Raw genomic sequence first — 17,934 nt, 5'->3', positions numbered from 1 at the left:
CCCTGCGTTTTCCATACATGATTCGTCATCAAGACGAGCTCTCACCCAGCGTGTCCGAAGTTTACTATCAGCTCCGGCAGTGATCCATAAAGGCTTGACAGATCCCCCGTCTCGTGGTCGGTTCCTGGCCAAGGAAAAATTCGTGTGAGAGAGAGCTGCCACAGTCACCCAAGGTATGTCCTTTCCGTGCATAGAGGGGGCCCCTCCTCAAACGAACCCTGGGAGAAGTTGAGGCTCTTCAATGCGATCCAACATCATGGCTGATGTGATCCGTGTCGCTGACCTGTATGCCCATGCTAGACAATCCGTCACAACAATGTCGCCCACGGCTCTCAGGAACATGGACGAGGTTGAGATCGTCAACATTCAACATGAGAAGATGGATGTCTCCCTGGTGGACATCTTGAACAAAGCTCTGAAACCCCCAGAGGGAACTCCGCGTTCTTTTCCAACGCTGCTCTTATATGATACCAGGGGCCTCAAGATCTTTGAAAAGATCACTTACGTGGACGACTATTACCTCACCAATGCCGAGATTGAGATTTTAACGTCACAAGCGAAGAGAATCGTTGAACGCCTGCCGGACAATGCCCAGCTGGTGGAGCTTGGTAGTGGGTCTGTTGTCCTTGCAGCTCCAGATCTATATGGACCATGATACGTCTACTCGTAAATGGGACCGTGTTGCCATGGCTTATTTCTAACAATCTCCTCTTAGAAATCTGCGCAAAATTGAGATTCTATTGCGGGAATGTGAACGAGTCGAGAAACACGTGGATTATTATGCCTTGGATCTGTCCCTGGCAGAATTGAAGCGAACCTTCTCTGAGATCTCGCCGGAAAGGTTCCAGTACGTTGGGCTGCACGGTCTTCACGGCACCTACGATGACGCTCTACTGTGGTTGAAGGACCCCGAGAATCGGACCAGGCCCACGGTGGTTCTGTCGATGGGATCGTCGTTGGGCAATTTCAACCGTTCTGCGGCTGCAAACTTCTTGCGTGACTTTTCAGAAGCCTTGGGGCCGTCGGATATGTTATTGATTGGGTTAGACGCTTGTAAGACTCCTGAAAAGGTTTACAAGGCCTACAACGACTCCCAGGGCGTGACTAGAGAGTTTTATGAGAATGGCCTGGTACACGCCAACGCGGTATTTGGATTTGAGGCTTTCAAGCCCGACGAATGGGAAATTGTGACCGAATATGACGAGGAAAACGGGTGTCACCGAGCCTTTTATTCACCCACAGTTGATGTCATCATCAACGATATTCAGATCTCCAAGGGGGAGAGGTTGCTCTTCGAGGAGGCATACAAATACAGCCCAGATGAGCGAGAAGAGCTCTGCCGCAATGCTCACTTGATTTCACAAACCGTATTCGCAAACGCAACAGACGATTATCGTGAGTCGACATACCATGTCCCCTTCCATTGATTCACCGCGACAAACTCCGTCTCAGAATATTGTGTGGTACCTGCTAGCTCCGGTCGACTAATTTCCCATGCAGATATTCACCTCTTTTCGCCATGCTCTGTGAAAATACCACTACAGCCATCCGAGTATGCCTCTCATCCAGTTCCTACCCTCGAAGACTATGAATCTCTCTGGACCGTGTGGGATGTCGTGACCAAGACAATGGTGCCCCGGGAAGAGCTTCTTTCGAAGCCCATTCAGCTCCGAAATGCGCTCATTTTCTACCTCGGCCATATCCCCACGTTCTTAGGTATGCTCCTCATCCCGTTGGAGGGGAATCCTAGAATTGAGCGCACTAACAGGTCGTAGATATCCATTTGACACGAGCTCTGCGTGGGAAACTCACCGAACCCAAATCTTACAAGGAAATATTTGAGCGTGGGATTGATCCCGACGTCGAGGATCCGGAGAAATGCCACTCGCACAGCCCAATTCCCGACGAGTGGCCCCCCGTTGCCGAAATTTTAGACTACGCAGATCGGGTGCGCTCCAGAGCTCGATCGATCTTGCAGGACGGGCGCGCTCTGCAGGACCGGTCCCTTGGGGAAGCTCTCTGGATCGGTTTCGAACATGAGGCTATGCATCTTGAGACCTTCCTCTACATGCTGTTGCAAAGCCAGAGAGTGCAACCCCCAACCGGTGTGAAGACTCCCGACTTTGCCAAATTGGCTCAAGATGCGCGGGAGGCCGAGAAGCCCAACCGGTGGTTCAGTATCCCCAAGCAAGCCTTCACGATAGGATTGGACGACACTGACGAGACTGCCTTGCCCAAAGCGTCCTTTGGCTGGGACAATGAGAAGCCTCAGCGCTCCGTGGACGTGGACGCATTCGAAGCCCAAGCTAGACCAGTAACCAACGGCGAGTTTGCCAAATATCTACAGGTTCAGCACAGTCGAGCAATTCCAGCATCATGGAAACTTGCGCATACCGATAATGACTTTGCGATCACCAACGGCGTGAGCGAGTCAAGTTCTCGAGCGACCGAAGACTTTATGGGCAACTTTGCCGTGAGAACAGTTTTCGGGCCAGTGCCCTTGACAGTGGCTCAGGATTGGCCGGTCATTGCATCCTACGACGAATTGGCCAGTTACGCGGAATGGGCAGGGTGCAGGCTTCCGACCTTTGAAGAAGTCCGCAGCATCTATCTCTATGCCGCGAAACTACAGGCAGAACCCAAGAAGAACGATAGCAATGGCCACAGGTAAGCGCACTGCGAATCTCAATCTGTTGAACACAAGAAAACAGGTAGGCTAATCAGTCACATAGCAACGGAGCCAATGGCCATTCCACCACTGGTCACGGTAATGGGGCTGCCAATGGAGTCAAACGGACGGCCGACGGGGTGGTGAAGCCAAACCCCCGTGCTGATCTCCCAGTCTATCGCTCTCTCGAAGGTTGCAATGTTGGCTTCCAAAACTGGCATCCTGTTCCGGTAACCCCGAACGGCGATAGGCTAGCTGGTCAGGGTGACTTTGGTGGTGTTTGGGAATGGACCAGCACCCCATTAGCACCCCACGAGGGTTTCAAGGCCATGGAAATATATCCCGGTTATACGTGTAGGTGCATTGAATCCCGCGTGTGGTGTCATTGATCCCGTGCTTATAACCTCTCTTTCCGCAGCGGACTTTTTCGATGGGAAGCACAACATCATCCAAGGCGGATCATGGGCAACCATGCCCCGAATTGCTGGACGCACCACATTGTGAGTATTGTCCTTGAATGGCTTGCTTGGTCATGTTTCTAAACTCACCATGCTCCTCCACAGTGTCAACTGGTACCAACATAATTACCCTTATACTTGGGCAGGGGCACGACTTGTGCGTGATCTCTCGACATAGTCACAACTAGCCACAAGTGGCTATGCCCGAATGGACATCAATAATCAAAGCTGTCTCAGATAGATACCTAACTAGATGAGTCGAGGGGGGTGAATCAACTATAGCGGGACACCAAGTCACCGCTCCATGTACACAATGGGCAGATACGCCCAACCCTTAAACGTATTCACCGCGATCTCTAGGAGCCGTGGAACCTTAATGAAGGCTCGGTATTAACAGTGATATGAGTGAAACACAACTCACCGAGCCTGGAATGGAGTATATTAGCACAAGGAGAGTCGCTCATCCCGGTGACATTGGCCGAACTTTCGAAGAATGAAGGCTGGAATGTTATCGTCTCCTCTCCGACTGTACGGTCTCTCCTACTCCCAAATATGAGGGCGGCTTTCTGAGGCGAGGAATTCATAGCTCTTTCCCCCCTACGCGACGCTATTCAAAGGGTTGCTCCAATCAGTCACTGAGAACACTCTTGCCGGGACTCGGCACCCGCGAGTTCAGTCCCTTCATTGATGGAGGCGCTTGATGAAACACGCGGCACTTGACAGAATAAGGTTGGTTTGCCTAATGTCGATCAACAGTGCCGAGCTAACTTCCCCCCCCCCCCGACGCCAATCTCGATCGGTTCCCCTTGACTGCCCTCTCATTGAAAGAGGAACCAATTCTCACCTGAAACTTTATTGACGGCGCAAATGATAGTCGTAAGGACGGGGCTTGTTGGCACCCCCTTGTATGCATGTTCCCGACGCGAGGAGCGAAAAAAGTACCACTCCTTTTTCTACTCACATAGTGTAATCCTACAGCCTGGTAACCCTGTCTCTTGCCGACCGAGTCTAACTTCAAAAATGGAAATTAGGAGACGAAGTAGAACCCTAGTTCAGAGCGACATGCTTTCCCTTTTTTTTTTCGTCTGAATTTCGCGTATTTACCGTAGCGATGTGCATCCGCGAGCAATGTCCGCCCACTGCAGCTGATGGGCATGTATATTGATAGGTCCACGCTGGGTTTATGGTTATTGAACCATCAAGGCTAGTATCAACCCCTCTATCGCTTGTGTAATCCTGTTCTCGACACTTTCTATCTTCATAAGCTCTACGTCATATAATTGCAATCATTTCTCAAAAACCTGTCTTGAATTGATCAGTCGCAGGGTTCTGCCGTTCGGTGTGGGTATACATATATACACCTCTTGCACGGAATGACTGGTAGACAGCGTGACGCATTCATTTAATCAAAGAGCTCAGCGACTCGATATAGTTTAGGCTCAAACACCAGATCCGCCCTGATGATCCTGAATGCCAGCCTCGTACCCACCTATGATCATTATCACACTAAGCTCAGTTGGAAGAAATCCTACTAAGGGAGAAGCGATGGAAGTGGAACTTCCATACTCACAAGATGGAACACAGCCGGCCTGATCGCCGCATGATCGGCACACCCGAGGCGCCATAAGGATCGACAATCTCGATCAATTCGATATTCCCAAAAGGCCAATACATCTGGAGACTAGACTCATTCTCTATGAGCAGAATTTCCTCATTTGGGCAATAGTTCTCGTGAAAGAGCGGCGCGTTCAAATTCCTGACGTACTAACCTACTACATGTTAGTCCCCTACCGTTTAGACGCGCTCTATCAAAATGAAGAGTGCGCAAGACATCCATTGGACCCCAAGAGAGGTGATCATAATATCTTGAGCTTCCAAAAAAATGGAAGAGAGAGACTACTAGGGATGAGAAAAATAAATAGATTACGCCAAATGAGATGGGCTGGAGGACCCGCTCCCGTCTACTCTATATGATGAGATGAGCCAACAATTTGTCGTGAGACTGGCGAGAACCTCAGTCATGGTAATGAAGTCTTGAGAGATTAATGATCACTCTTTTCGAAGCACCAGTTGAAGAGTGTAGACTAGGGTTTTGCGTGTATCTAGCTCATCGAGGCTCATGCACTTTGTGGACTGTGAGGGCAACAACTGTTGACTTGCGTTAGGGGAGAGAGAGGGAGAAGGGGAGTAGGGTTAAGAGAGCCAGGGAGGGGAATGTACTCGAAATATATGGATTGAAGATCTTCACAATCAGGAACCAAGTAGAATTGGATTCTTAGAAGGTATGTGTGTAGCTCTCATACGGTGTTCTATCCTGCCCTACTACACACCACTATCCCACAAGCACCCCTTTTACCCTTTCCAGCCCATCTTCGTAATCAAAGTGCCACTCGGCGCCCACGACCTTCCAACCTCGTTTCAGGACACCTGCAGACTCTGTACGTTGCGATTGCAGCCTTACTGCATGAGGAATTGTACAGGAAATAATCATCAATCATAGGGAAGCGGTAGACTCATCCAGGCCGTTGCCCTCGAGGAGACATTCCTCCGGCGTCCCGACAATCATCGTCACCGTGGCTATGCTGCAGGTTGTAAACCGATCAGATCGTGTACGGTACGTGATTCAGGGCCTAGATGAGCATATTATTTGATGGATCTACCAGACGTAGGCACTTTGAACAGTCTCGATCTACTTGATCTTGCAGTTCCAGGCTTTCTGGTGCTTTTTCCTTTCCTTTCCTTTTTTTTTTCACACTTTGGATCGATTCGAAAGATTAGACACGTTTTCCTAGACTCGTCGACGGAACAAAATGAGATCATTGGAAAATAGAAGAGAACCTCGAGGACCAACAAGAAAAAAGAAAAGGGAAAAAAATAAGAAAATCGAAAAAACCAAGAACAAAATCGAATAGTCGGTCAGAAGAGGTCCGCCGGTGCCGCTAGGGAGACAAGTAGCAGCACCACCGCGGACGGTGTCAAATGGAATGTGTCACAGACCCATCAGCATCAAAGGGAGATTCCAGGGCGACCTTTTTCTTTTTCTTTTTCCATTTTCCTTTTCCCTTCTCAGATCCGTTTCAATGAAGCTAACCATTTCTCCTTCTTTTCCCTTTTTCTATTAGGTCTCTATCTATCTTGTGAGTGGCCGACCAGTTGCCCCGATCAACTAGACGGAGCGGAAATTGTGGATCGATGCATCCTGTGGCCGCAGTAGGCAAAATGGATGTGCATACTGCATGAAAGGGCCCCGAAACTCGGCTCGGAGCGTGCCACTAGGATGATCATCATTTTTTTGGGCGTAGGGTTCCTTTTTCTTTTTCTTTTTTTTTTTAACTCTGAGTTCCTTTTTAGAAAAAGACTATATATGCACGCGAGCCGGACCCGGGACTGAGGCTGGACGTGTTAGACTCTTTATTTTATTTGAGCTCCAGCGCTAACTATACTAATGACCTAGTTCATCCCAGGGTCTTTTGTCATTTCATAATTCCAGTTGACGTCTTCCGTCATCCAGTCCTTCCTTTGGCGTCTTGTCGTTCGTTATACAACATTGTGATTTTTAAAATCTTTCGATTCTCCAGCCTTCCAAGGTCCAAAAAAAGACACGCTTGGTTCTTCGTCGCACTCGGCTTCAGCAGGACCTTCGATCCCTTCGTCTCAAAGAACATATTCGGATCCTCATCCTCCGCTCCGAAAAGTACCGATTCCGCAATTTGGCAGAGCCAAGCATCGATCGTTCTCGCCACCATGGACTGCTTCAAGCAAATCTTTCGGGCTATTAAGGCACCTTTTGTGCGCAAGGAAGGAAGAATCGTCGAGATTGTACGTATCCAGGGTACAGAGCCGATGCGGTCAAGAGGAAGGACTAACGTAACGACTGACAGGGACCCCCTACCAATTTCCGCAAAGAAGAATTGCCCGCGTGCTTCTCCGATGCCGAGTCAGTCTTAACGCGCAATCTCACTCCGTCCGAACCGCCTCATCTGACATCCCAGTCACAGTACTTTGACGTCTCAGAAAAGCCACAGCGAGATGGAGGATGTGTCTCCCGAACCGACTGCCCGTCGACCATCTGTGTCGGCCAAGATCCGCAGCCATGTCCGAAAGCTCAGCGTTCGACGCTTGCCCGGATCCGAGACTGCTTGAAGACTTCGCGCCTGTCTCTCGGCTCCAAGAAGACGGCGATGGGCCCCTCCGGAGAAGCGACCGGTGGTGATCAGCATACATTCAGCACGATAGCAGAGAAGGTCAAGAACGAAAATGAGAACATGGGCGAGCAGTGAGGTGATGGTTCCCGATAGTATGCATCGTGTGGCCCGTCTGAATGACATGCTCTCCCTCAAAGGAGAAAGGTCGGAACATTGTGGAAGTGGGAACCTTTGGATCTGGGGGTGTCTTTGGCAGGTTCGCGCGTGTTTACTTGATTTATGTCGGGCAAGTTCGCAGTTTCGCGGGAGGCAGACGAGGAGGGAGATTCTGATGGCTCTGGCAGCTCATCTAGATCATCAAATAAACTCTGAATTCGAGACTTGAATCTGCTGCCAGCTTGCGTACCCAGTGCAGCTTGTTGCACCCTCGTAGTTTGACCGGGCTCCTGGCTCTTCCGCCAAGCATGAGACCTTGCTTTAGCCGTCGAAAATGGTGCATGTCTTACTGGAGCCATATTCGCAGCTGAAACCAGTCCATCAAGGTCGTCATCATTCTCATCATCATCGGAGGCTGTCTCGCCATTGAGATCATCCGTTTCAGATGCCGTTTCCTCGTCGATTTCTACCACGTGGTCCATTGCAGCTCGGCGAACCGAATGATTCTCCACTGGTCGGTCCTCAGCTCCAGCAGCACCAGCAGCCTGTCTGTACCCTGCAGCGGCTCTGGTCGCAGACTTCAATCCCTGGGCGTCCACCAGGGAGCGAGACTTTCTAGGACTGGTCATGAGGCTATGCAAATGCGTCCCAGCGAACCTGTCATCGTCGTCATCAGAGTCATCGCGTCCTTGTACGGATGGCTCGATTTGCGCCAACCCAGCTTGCTGGCGGACATCAAGAGCTTCCGCTTCTTTCCTCCGTTTGATATCTTGAGGCAGTGCTGTGCGGCCATCTGTCGGCCTTTGAATCCCATCTATCGCGTCTTTACTCCGCGTTTTGGCCTCTTTCTTTCTCCGAATGTACTCTGCATAATGAAGATGCTGTGTGTAACTTTGGGCTACGGCGTAAAACTCATCTTCCACCATGACCCAGGCATCGTCATGGTTTAATCCTTCGATCAAGAATCTATCAAGTCTCTCTATTAGCGCAAGCCGCGACGTCTTGATGTCAAGGAGCCAGGACAGCATGCACATGACCTTGTTGATACAAATGGAACTTACACTTGGGGTGGACACTGTCGCGCAGGAGAGCTGGGCGGAGTTTGTGCTTTAAGAAAAATGAGATCAATGTCAGTGATTGTCTTGGAAATGCGAGGCTCTCTCCACGAGCTTTGCTATTTACAAGATCTGAAAAAGTCGCGCTTCTCCGGCGCCTTGGGTGGTCGAGTTGGTGTGGTATCGTCATCGGGTGTACGCTCTCGCTTGACCCTTTTCCGAGGCGTCGAGTCCTGTGGCGCCTGCCTTGCATTGCCGTGATGAACTAACCAAGGGAGTGTTCTCGGCATTTTGTGCCATCACTTGGCTTGGTGGAGGGTTGATGATTTGACGCGGCGCGCGCCGCAACGCGGGTTCAATACTAAGGGTCTCGATAGGCACCGATAAGATGAGGTCACATACCGCTTATGGAAGCTGCCGAGGTCAAGCGAGCGGCTATTTTAGACTCGCGAGAACGCAAAGAGTACTTTAAAAAAGAAAAAACAACAAATAAATATGCAGAGACGGGCCAAGCAGGGCCAAATGAGCGGATATAGCCTGCTCTATCTCTTGTATTTTGTCTGGGTATCTATTCTGGTATCATCAAGATGCCGTGTATGCATGAGGCAGTGCGATCAACAAATTGCCTAAACGCCCGCTGATGTTTCCCCAAAGTCAAGAACAAGTCTGTAAACGCCTGTGCAGAAAGTAGTGGCCCCGAAAAAAAATGCCTCTGGAATGACCAACGCCTGGGTACATCTGATCAGGTCTCTCCCGGGCGCTTGCTGTTGCAGCTGACGATCTTCACACGGTCGGCCGAAACGGTGGTCTGATTATCGAGCTTAAAGGTCACGTCCTTGATCAAGAATGTCCAAACCTCGTCGCAGAATCGGTACGTATCGAGGTGACCCTAGAATTGCAAGAAGAGGAGAAATCAGCCATGTTGGCTCACATCACAGTTGAATGTCTCGAGTCATTGTTGCTTGGATTCCAAGGGGAAAGGCACGGGTAAACAATTGGGTACCTTGAATGTGAGTCTCGCCCGGACCTTCTCGGCCAAAACCTCGGTGACCACCTTATCGAAGGTAGACAAAATTTTCATAGCCAACTGAGGCTCAATCCGACCCTCGTTGATCAAGTCATCCAAGGTATCCGTTAGGGAAAGGCCGAGGCTAGTTGTTTCCAGTCAGTCCCTCAGACTTCCGTTCAAAATCAACAGGCTCAAGCAATTTCCTACCTGCTGCCACGGTACAGCTCATAGTAAGATTGTTGTTGTTGAGCCATGGTGAGCGTCAAGAATAGTCTCTATGCTTGTGAGATAAGCGTTGACAAGACGAAGTGACGGCGGAGTGGTTGGCATCGTTGACCGATCACGGGGAGACCGGCTCATGTGACCACACGTGACAATCTATAGGTTCTGATCGCATATCGACGTCAAGCACAATCGCCCATTCTTGAGATGGTACTCGTGATAGGATACGAATGAGAAGAGTCGTGGAATTCAAATTAAACCAAAACAATGAATGCCCGAGCGATTACACATCGTCTTCAAAAAGGGCTCGGATCAACGACAGGAGGTGCACCGGCTCAAATCGCTCCATCAGCACGCTCGATTTCCTCCTCAACAAGAAAAGGTACATGAAAATGTCACGATCATTTGATCACCATACGAAATTTTAGAGAGGAGGAATGCTAATGTGTCTTCAAGGCCATGATTCACGGGACAAAGATCTAGAAGCAACCATTTCTGACTCTGATTCGATGCCGAAAGAAGCATCCCAAACAAAAACTGCTGCAGCAAAAAAGATCAGCTCAATCGCCGATGCCGATGCACAGCTGCGAGAGCGATTAGAGAAAATGTCAGGGGGAGGTGGTGCCGCAGGAATTGAATACGAAGATGGAAAGCCTAGCGCAATGAAACGTGGGGTTCGCAATAACATGTTCAGACTGATTTAAGCTCTTCCGAGAGTCACGATACCCTAATCCACTGTGTACATTCCAAGTTTGGCATGGCTAGTATTGTTTTTCCAGCGGCCGACAATGTCCAATTCTTTCATGAAACAATTGATATTCCCAAAACAGCAGTGTCTACAAAATCCAGGTGGCTGTATCATATCACTGTGTCGCACGAGGGTCGATAGTTGTGACCTTTGCCAGCTCATCCTGGCCTCATTCAAATTGGAGGCTTTGAATAAAAAATCGGTCTAGTATAGGTAAGGGGGCGACCGCGGTGTGTCAGGGCACACTAACCGAAGACACTCAGTCTCTCTTTTCAAATGAATGTCTCAAGAAGAATTTCATATGTGTCTACGCGTAGATTGGTGACTTAACGAAAAGGGCAACGGTATGCTGGAGAGAGGGGAGACTGATGGCCGCTGGATCAAAATTGCAAAAATAACACAAGTCTCAACTACTTCCCTGCAACCATGCCTGCTAGGACGCCAGCACCAATAACGCCACCATCTGAAGCCTCACGTAGAAACACAGATTTGCCACCTCGCTGTGGACCCGTGCGCATGATGAGACGGTCAATTTGTTGTTGACACATTTCCTTGAACTGCGGATAATGTTGGATAATACCACCCGTGTAAGCGACAACGAGTTCTTCAGGCCCTGACTGCCAATCCGCGGGTAGCGGTTGGAGCACTGGTACGACATGGCCGTGAACATTGGTCGTACTTGATGGTGTGATGGCCGAGGGGCTCGCTGTGCTGCTTGTGATCGGAACATCTCCATTGCTATGTGGAGAAGCTGGAGCCTCAGGCGTGTTGGCTGTGCTCTCTTCTTTCAATTCAATCTCATGACAACAGGCCAACAGCCCGATTACCGCGGCGGCGATCAGCCCTGCCGATCGCGCTTGTACGGTGCGTGCGATTTTTCGGAAGGCACCGGCTGCACGGGAGTCCCATTGCCAATCGCTGCTCTCGGGAGGAGGTAATGACTGATTCAGGAAGGTTGCAAGATCCTGATCCGACTTCGCTCTGGCCACGTTATCGGAGATGTACGTCGTTGTCAAAGCGTATTCTTGAACCAGACAAGCAGGCAAATTGTGCCTGGGCACCCCTGCAACGGTCGTAAGGTAGTCGGATAGAATCAAGCGAATCAGCTCCCCGATGTATCGGCCACCAGTCATGTATTCAAATGGTTGAAACCCCGGACGCGCGCACGCTTGATCCAAGAGAGCGTCCCATTTCGTGGTGATTTGCAGTTCCTGTAAGGGTGAGGCTGCTCCTGAAATCGTCCACTCGGTATTGACGATGGTCTCCACGGCATCCGCGTTCATCATGTGCACACTCTTTGCTTTGGAGTCGTGGAGATCTTTCAATTTCATAGGAATAGTGGCATTACATCCAGTGCCGACGATGATGCCCATAGCGACTCGGCTGTTTGGCAGCGATTTCACCTTGTACGCCAGGGAAGCCAAAGTTGCAACCGCGTCGTTGGTTATAGCTTGAATATTGAGTTTTGGGAGCGCAAACAGCTTTCGTCGTTTCGACGAAGGCTCGTCGTCTTCGTCAGGTCTCCTCGTGTGTTTCTCGTATCCAGCCAAAAGGATATTACGCAGGTCGAGATTTGAAGTAATGGCAAATCCTTTTCCCATGGGCATCAGCGTAGCTTCCGCGAGGGATTCCTGCCTACCGACTTTGTCAGCATGATGCATACTCGCATATTCTACCCTCGGGGAGTGTCCAATGGGGTCCGCTCGTCCCCCTCCCCAGAAAGACTTCCTTGCATCAAGCGCAAACTTACATGATTGGGAAACTGAAAGTAATGCCCATGTCCAGCTCGGCGGGAACGTATTTCCGTGACTGATCTGAAGTTAGGCTTTCTGCCACCACTTCCGCGATACAATCTCCGATCCAGGCAAACAGATCTTCCGCCTGGTCTTTTTTCAAGTGCTCTTGAATGGGCCATGCCCGTTCTAACGTTCGCTTGACTCGTTGTCGCTGAGCTTTGCGAATGGTATCTTGGGACCTTTCAGATGCGTCTGCGGAACGACTATCTGTATCATCAACCTCGCCCAACAGTTCAATAAATGCAACGCGCAAGTTGCTACCCCCCACGTCAATAGCCAGGTATCGTCCGGTCTCTTGGCCCGTCGGCAGCTGAGTCACCGGTGTAGGCAGAAATTGTTGATCCGAAGTCAGAGCCAGCTCGCGGTAAACTTCGGAGAAGCGACGAGCCAGTTTGTATAACACTGCCTCGCCCAAAGTCAAGGGTGCCAAAAATTCGTCTAATTGTCGGTGGAATTCGAGGTATGCTCGTTGTGACGCATCCATCTCGAGGCTGACATCATTTTCATCCTCCTCGATCTCCTCTTCATTCAGAAGCTCGCGATCTTCCTCAACATCCTTTCCGGACAATGTCAAAACAGCCCCGGGTGAGGCCATGGTGATGGAATCGATCACACCAGTTGCAAAAGTTCCTTGACCCGTTCAAAAAGACGGCGTCCGAGGGTCGTCTAAGAAGCTTTCAATGGGTTGTGTCCAGATTGGATAATCTCAGGAAACGAGCTTAAGAAGCTTTACAAAGACTGTCGCTGGGCTCAAAAATCACAATGCCGTTTTGGGGAAAAGGAGATTCAATGAGCTGAATGCACGGAATGACCAATTGTCCTAGGGTGGGGGGGGGGGGGGGGGGGATCGGTGTGCCGCGATGCAGAAATCCGAGTTACTCAGCCAAAAGAGAGAACAAAAAGCTTCCCAGCCGCGAAAATTAGTTTTCAAGCAGGGAGAGCTGAAGCTATCCCACAGTCAGCACAGTCGCAACCGGTCGTCATCTGACGAACGTATCTGGAAGTAACGCAGACTGCGAATGAAAGACGCCGAATACTGCATGCATCTCTTCAAGGAGAAGACACATATACACATTCGCCCGAGAGAGGTAAGAACGAGGGATTAAGTGCTCTTTGGAACACAGAGGAATGAACAGAAGAGATCCAGGGAGCGTGTTAACTTCTCATGTGACCTACCTGAATGAAACTCTCAACCCAACGCGTACTCGGTTTCCACACTCTAGATTCGGCAGTCAAACTGAGCGGCCTTGACTGCGTTCTTGTCTCTTTGACTTTCGGCAGGCGGCCGGTGCGGTGCTCGGAATATGATGGTTGGCAGTCGGCAATTGAGTCAAGGGAGGAGACTGACGTCGCGAAGGGGTGCGTCACCCAAGTCAACAAAGCACCCGATTTCTGAGAATCACAATTGTTTCAGAATTCGTCCGAAAATCGTCCGAGCCAGTACTAGCGCTACCGGTGCTACGTTTTGCTGAAGAGAGGGCCACCTGAGAGTATGTACCGAAGCGCCGATGTTCTTCCAGAGCGGTGATCCTCAGGCTAAGCGGTGTGTTCAGGTGTTGTATGGTGGAAGTGGAGCACCAGACCGGAGTGGGCTTGATGGAGCGAGTCAGTGATGAGGCAGATGGCAGAGACAACAAAAACACAGATGCTGAGAGGGACACAGTCCTCGATAAAAATAGAGGAAGAAAATTGGGGCAGCTGCACAATGGAGGTTCTTTGATATAACTATGCCAGGGCGGCCTAGGTCGGACCCGACGTAGTGGTCACGAACAAAATAATCGCAACCGTAATTCTCATAAAAATAGCCTCAAAGGAAAAGAAAGGGGAAAACAAAAACCGAAATCAAGGGAACAAATGACGCTGATGGGGTCAAAATAATAAGAGTAATCACGATCAAATTAGGCTTCAGAGTGACTCGACCTGGAATTGGTCGCAACTTGCCAGAGGCCACACAGTCACACCGGTGGAGCTGGTTACCCACTTTCTGTATGGAGTTCGCCGCGCTTCTGCCTTCAACTCGTCTTTTGAGTCTCTAGACTCTTCAAAGAGCCACTTTGCCGGGGTCTCCGGTGGTGCTTTGGCTTCGATGGCGTTGAAGGGCGTTGGACCTTGCCCCGGAAATGAGAAGTGGGCACTGAGCACTGAGCACCCCGAGAACTGGATCGGCAACGTTTGCGTGGTCAAGCAGCGCAAAGAGGATGGGTGAGGGATAACTGAGTTCGCGACTACAGTAGTCGCCTGCGGTGGTGCGGTGCCGTGACTGCACGTCTTCTCCACTTGGGATGGGTTCTCGAGGGCCACGAAGGGAGAGAAAGCACGAAGGGGGGCGGGCAGAGGATCGGAACAGACTAAATATCAACAAAGGTTCGGTCGTGGGGAAATGCGACCATCGGAGGGCACGAAGCAATGCGACGATGTGACGCTGTTCTTTTCCTGGAACGGGCACGATGACAATCGCGGCCTCTGGATGAAGTTCCTCCATCATGGGATCATTAGGTCATCCATCTTCCGTTCTGCATCATTGGATCTCACACCAAGATGATTGACACTGGACCGGAGCGCCCTGAGGTCTATTTCACTTTCTCGCCCTCGAGAAGCGCGGTCTATCACGATGGCGTTGGACGTGGTAGGCAATTGGCCCGACCCGTGATCTCTCCAGAATCGGTCTCGCCAACTGATTCACGTTTCTTCGGAGATCCGAGAGTTGGACGACCCTTATCATCGTAATCTCGCGGGTGATCATTGGATCATTTCATCAATGGATTATTGGATGCTGCCTCAGAAGCAGAATCAAGCAAGCTGAAGAGGGTTAGTTCGCCTCTCAAATCGCGAGTTTGAGCTTCCTGTGAGAGCCAGTCGTGCTCAGGCCATTCTGTCTGCTGGTAGCCTGACGACCGCTTCGCCCGGTAGTTGCGGGCGCATTCGAAGTGGAATCCATGGCCGTGCCCCCCCTCTATACGGCTCAACAGGATCTCTCCAGTCTGTATTCTTGGCGATGGTCAGCTCCAGGCGTCTTTCACGGCGTTCTTTTGCTATCGCCGTGCATCCTGAGGATTCTGACGCGGCCTTTGCCCCTCCCCCCCTTCTCCATCGGCCAAGGGGAATTCCCACAAACAAATCGAGCCCGCATGAAAACGACGATCGCGGTCGGGGATGTTCCACTATGAAGCTCCTAGTCCTGCCCGCGCCGCTTACATGGCGGGAGCTATGTAACCCTCCTCGGACATCTGACGCCTTTACCTGATGGTCGATTCTCTAGCTCGGTTAAAGAATTCGGCTAGATTCCCGAACAGAACCACTCGCATTCTCGTTCAGCACCGGGAGCATTTTTAAACAATTCAGTGATCCAGTTTGTATCAACCGCCTGTGCCATAATTTCATGGCTTTGCTACGCGTCTGTGACCACCTTCCACTGGACCACTGGACAACACGAGGCCCAGCCATGGCGGTTGCACCCAGGTACGCCTGGCCATGGGTGAGACCACGGGTGGCCGATAACGGCCATTGGAAAGGTGGGCAAAATTGGACTGGGGCCAATACCTCATCGGCGTGTCTCTCTACAGATCTCTTCGACTTTCCCACCGTCGTGAAAAATTCAGTCCTAGTTTGTATTTTTTTTTTTTCTTGTTCTTCACTCTTTTTCCTTTTCTCGGAATCTGATCACGACTTCCAGCAATGCAGTGGCGGGCGCCTCTTTTCCAACCGTCAATCCATGCAGCCTGGAACCCCCGAGGATGCGGGGACCTGCGAGCACGGGCTTAAAGTATGCAGACGCCAACTTTTCGAGTGGTAGTTTCGACACTCAAGCCAATCGTCGTAGCGTGTGATCATCCTGTGCATGAATCGAAGAGGCCGGTGGACAAGGGGAAAGATGCCTGGGGTGCTGTATTCTTTTGCCTTCTCATCACGATAGTTCATCCCTGTGAACGGGCATGGAGCATCGTCATACTGAATTTTGCCAGCCAACCTTGGTTAACTTGCCGGGTACGAGAATGACTGCCGGAGCGGCTCCTCCGCTCCCCGCCACGAGTCGAGATGGCTCGTCCCCGCTTCTATCAATCTCCAGGATGCCCCGAGCCATCAGTGCTACGACTGAATGACACGTCGGCAGTCTTCCAAGGAGGCAACCTCACAGTTCAAAATGACAGTCTGTACGCGCCATTGGTCCCTGCGGCTCCCCAAATTCCAAACTTTTGGACAAGCTCAAATCCCCAAAAGAACCAATTTAGAAGGCCACACCACCAAGGCCAATTCGTTGGAGACTCAAATGAGGTCTCCGAGATCGGACTTGCGCCCATCTAGATTCTCCGTGCTGTGGTTCGAGGCAAACACCAAACAAAGGGCTAGTAAACTACTGTGAGTTCAACTCCACGCGTCGGCTACAAGAGACCACGCTGATTGACCAGCGCACTAGTGCCTCAAGGGCGCATGGTAGCACCGTTTTGGACTTGGCAACATGCCGCTTGTAGTCAATCAATATTGCCCCTGTCTATGTTGCCTGTCTTAGTTATTTGGACGAGACAAACTCAAAAACTCATTAGAAGTGTGAGCGGGTATATGCCTCGTGAGCATAGCATAGAGTATCGGAGCTTTGATAATTCGGTCTCCCATTACGCTACGTGCTTTCAGCAAAAGTCCATGTGGTCATCTGACGGAGCCATCAAGTGTATGTTTCAGAAGCTCGTGACTACAAATCGCCTGTCCACCTACTTGGTAGGAGCGGAGTCTGAATTCTCTTCTTGTGTCACCGACACCCTGCTTCAATACGGATATCGGAAACCATCATCGTCCCCATTTTGTGGGCCCCAGGCCCTGCTTAGAGAGAGACAAGCCCACCATAAGACATATACACAGACTTCGGCCTAGAAGGCAGCCGAGAATATCGGAAAGCCAAGTCAAGCCCCAGTAGGAACTCTCCATCAAGGACAAGGGGTTCATTGCTCGCTGAATAGGGTTGTAGATTATGTGCCACCCTGGGTGTAGTGGAAGGATTTTTGGAGCAGTTGCGCATGGTTCTCACCGGTTCCTCTCCCAATCACTAGAATTTTCCGCCCCTATACGATATCAGAGCCGAAGCCTCGGTGAGTCTGAAATGCGGAGCGCAAGATAGAGTAATCAAGGAGTGGATGCCCATGCTTTTGGCCACGCTGCCTGGGCTTGGTCTTAAAGATGAGTCACAAATACAGGCATAGATTTTTTTTTAAAAAAAAAAAAGATACTGGTCTGGGTCGTGAGCCATTGGCAATATTCAGTGGATCTGATCATCTCCCAATGTTTTCCAAACGGGCTTCTATTGACACGACCCGCTTAAATTGGCCAAAGTAGCCCCGACCACTCATCAGCAGTAGCGAGCCCGAAGAAAGATATAGAGGGCCTACAGATGGTTTTCTCTGGGCATATATTTTCGCAATGGCGTGGAAAGAAGCACAGAAAGGATTGACTAGATGAAGCCGAGCGCAGCCAGCGTCACGCACCATCACAGGTCAACTAGGTTGGCCAGCGCCTGTCCAGGCTCAAGCCCGGACTTGACTTCATAAGTACCGCAATGAATTATAGTTACATTACCTGGTCTGTTCCCAAGTTTGAAAATATCCGCCACGGCCGGGCACCTATGCGCACCTATTGTATACCTCAACGATAACGACCTACTAGCAATACAGACACTGACTGCACTAGG

At 50.5% G+C, this 17,934-nt stretch overlaps 8 protein-coding genes across 8 annotated transcripts; 4 read left to right on the top strand and 4 right to left on the bottom strand.

The window, feature by feature from the left end:
- Window positions 1-256: 256 nt before the first annotated feature.
- POX_d05123 (Ergothioneine biosynthesis protein 1) lies at window positions 257-3,304 on the top strand (the record flags this gene model as incomplete). Its single annotated transcript, XM_050113975.1, has 7 exons — window positions 257-615; window positions 716-1,395; window positions 1,501-1,716; window positions 1,776-2,667; window positions 2,733-3,022; window positions 3,087-3,168; window positions 3,232-3,304. 7 exons carry the CDS (start codon window positions 257-259, stop codon window positions 3,302-3,304), a joined length of 2,592 nt encoding a protein of 863 aa, XP_049968926.1.
- Window positions 3,305-6,870: 3,566 nt separating this feature from the next.
- On the top strand, window positions 6,871-7,406 carry POX_d05122 (uncharacterized protein; the record flags this gene model as incomplete). Its single annotated transcript, XM_050113974.1, has 2 exons — window positions 6,871-6,945; window positions 7,008-7,406. 2 exons carry the CDS (start codon window positions 6,871-6,873, stop codon window positions 7,404-7,406), a joined length of 474 nt encoding a protein of 157 aa, XP_049968925.1.
- A 56-nt stretch (window positions 7,407-7,462) lies between these two features.
- Window positions 7,463-8,772, bottom strand: POX_d05121 (uncharacterized protein; the record flags this gene model as incomplete). The annotated part of the gene is made up of 3 exons (XM_050113973.1): window positions 7,463-8,393; window positions 8,489-8,534; window positions 8,610-8,772. 3 exons carry the CDS (start codon window positions 8,770-8,772, stop codon window positions 7,463-7,465), a joined length of 1,140 nt encoding a protein of 379 aa, XP_049968924.1.
- A 452-nt stretch (window positions 8,773-9,224) lies between these two features.
- On the bottom strand, window positions 9,225-9,745 carry POX_d05120 (Transcription initiation factor IIA subunit 2; the record flags this gene model as incomplete). Its single annotated transcript, XM_050113972.1, has 3 exons — window positions 9,225-9,371; window positions 9,486-9,633; window positions 9,699-9,745. The coding sequence occupies 3 exons, from the start codon at window positions 9,743-9,745 to the stop codon at window positions 9,225-9,227; spliced, it is 342 nt and encodes a 113-aa protein (XP_049968923.1).
- Window positions 9,746-10,156: 411 nt separating this feature from the next.
- POX_d05119 (uncharacterized protein) lies at window positions 10,157-10,417 on the top strand (the record flags this gene model as incomplete). Its single annotated transcript, XM_050113971.1, has 1 exon — window positions 10,157-10,417. One exon carries the CDS (start codon window positions 10,157-10,159, stop codon window positions 10,415-10,417), a length of 261 nt encoding a protein of 86 aa, XP_049968922.1.
- Window positions 10,418-10,871: 454 nt separating this feature from the next.
- On the bottom strand, window positions 10,872-12,852 carry POX_d05118 (uncharacterized protein; the record flags this gene model as incomplete). The annotated part of the gene is made up of 2 exons (XM_050113970.1): window positions 10,872-12,096; window positions 12,212-12,852. The coding sequence occupies 2 exons, from the start codon at window positions 12,850-12,852 to the stop codon at window positions 10,872-10,874; spliced, it is 1,866 nt and encodes a 621-aa protein (XP_049968921.1).
- Window positions 12,853-13,437: 585 nt separating this feature from the next.
- POX_d05117 (uncharacterized protein) lies at window positions 13,438-14,463 on the top strand (the record flags this gene model as incomplete). The annotated part of the gene is made up of 3 exons (XM_050113969.1): window positions 13,438-13,616; window positions 13,732-13,800; window positions 14,160-14,463. The coding sequence occupies 3 exons, from the start codon at window positions 13,438-13,440 to the stop codon at window positions 14,461-14,463; spliced, it is 552 nt and encodes a 183-aa protein (XP_049968920.1).
- On the bottom strand, window positions 14,299-14,739 carry POX_d05116 (uncharacterized protein; the record flags this gene model as incomplete). The annotated part of the gene is made up of 1 exon (XM_050113968.1): window positions 14,299-14,739. The coding sequence occupies one exon, from the start codon at window positions 14,737-14,739 to the stop codon at window positions 14,299-14,301; it is 441 nt and encodes a 146-aa protein (XP_049968919.1).
- Window positions 14,740-17,934: the final 3,195 nt, after the last annotated feature.

The sequence above is a fragment of the Penicillium oxalicum genome, chromosome IV (assembly GCF_001723175.1).
Source record: "Penicillium oxalicum strain HP7-1 chromosome IV, whole genome shotgun sequence".
NCBI lineage: Eukaryota > Fungi > Ascomycota > Eurotiomycetes > Eurotiales > Aspergillaceae > Penicillium > Penicillium oxalicum.
Note: the sequence above shows the minus strand (reverse complement) of the source record. Positions and strands in the feature narration are given on the sequence as shown.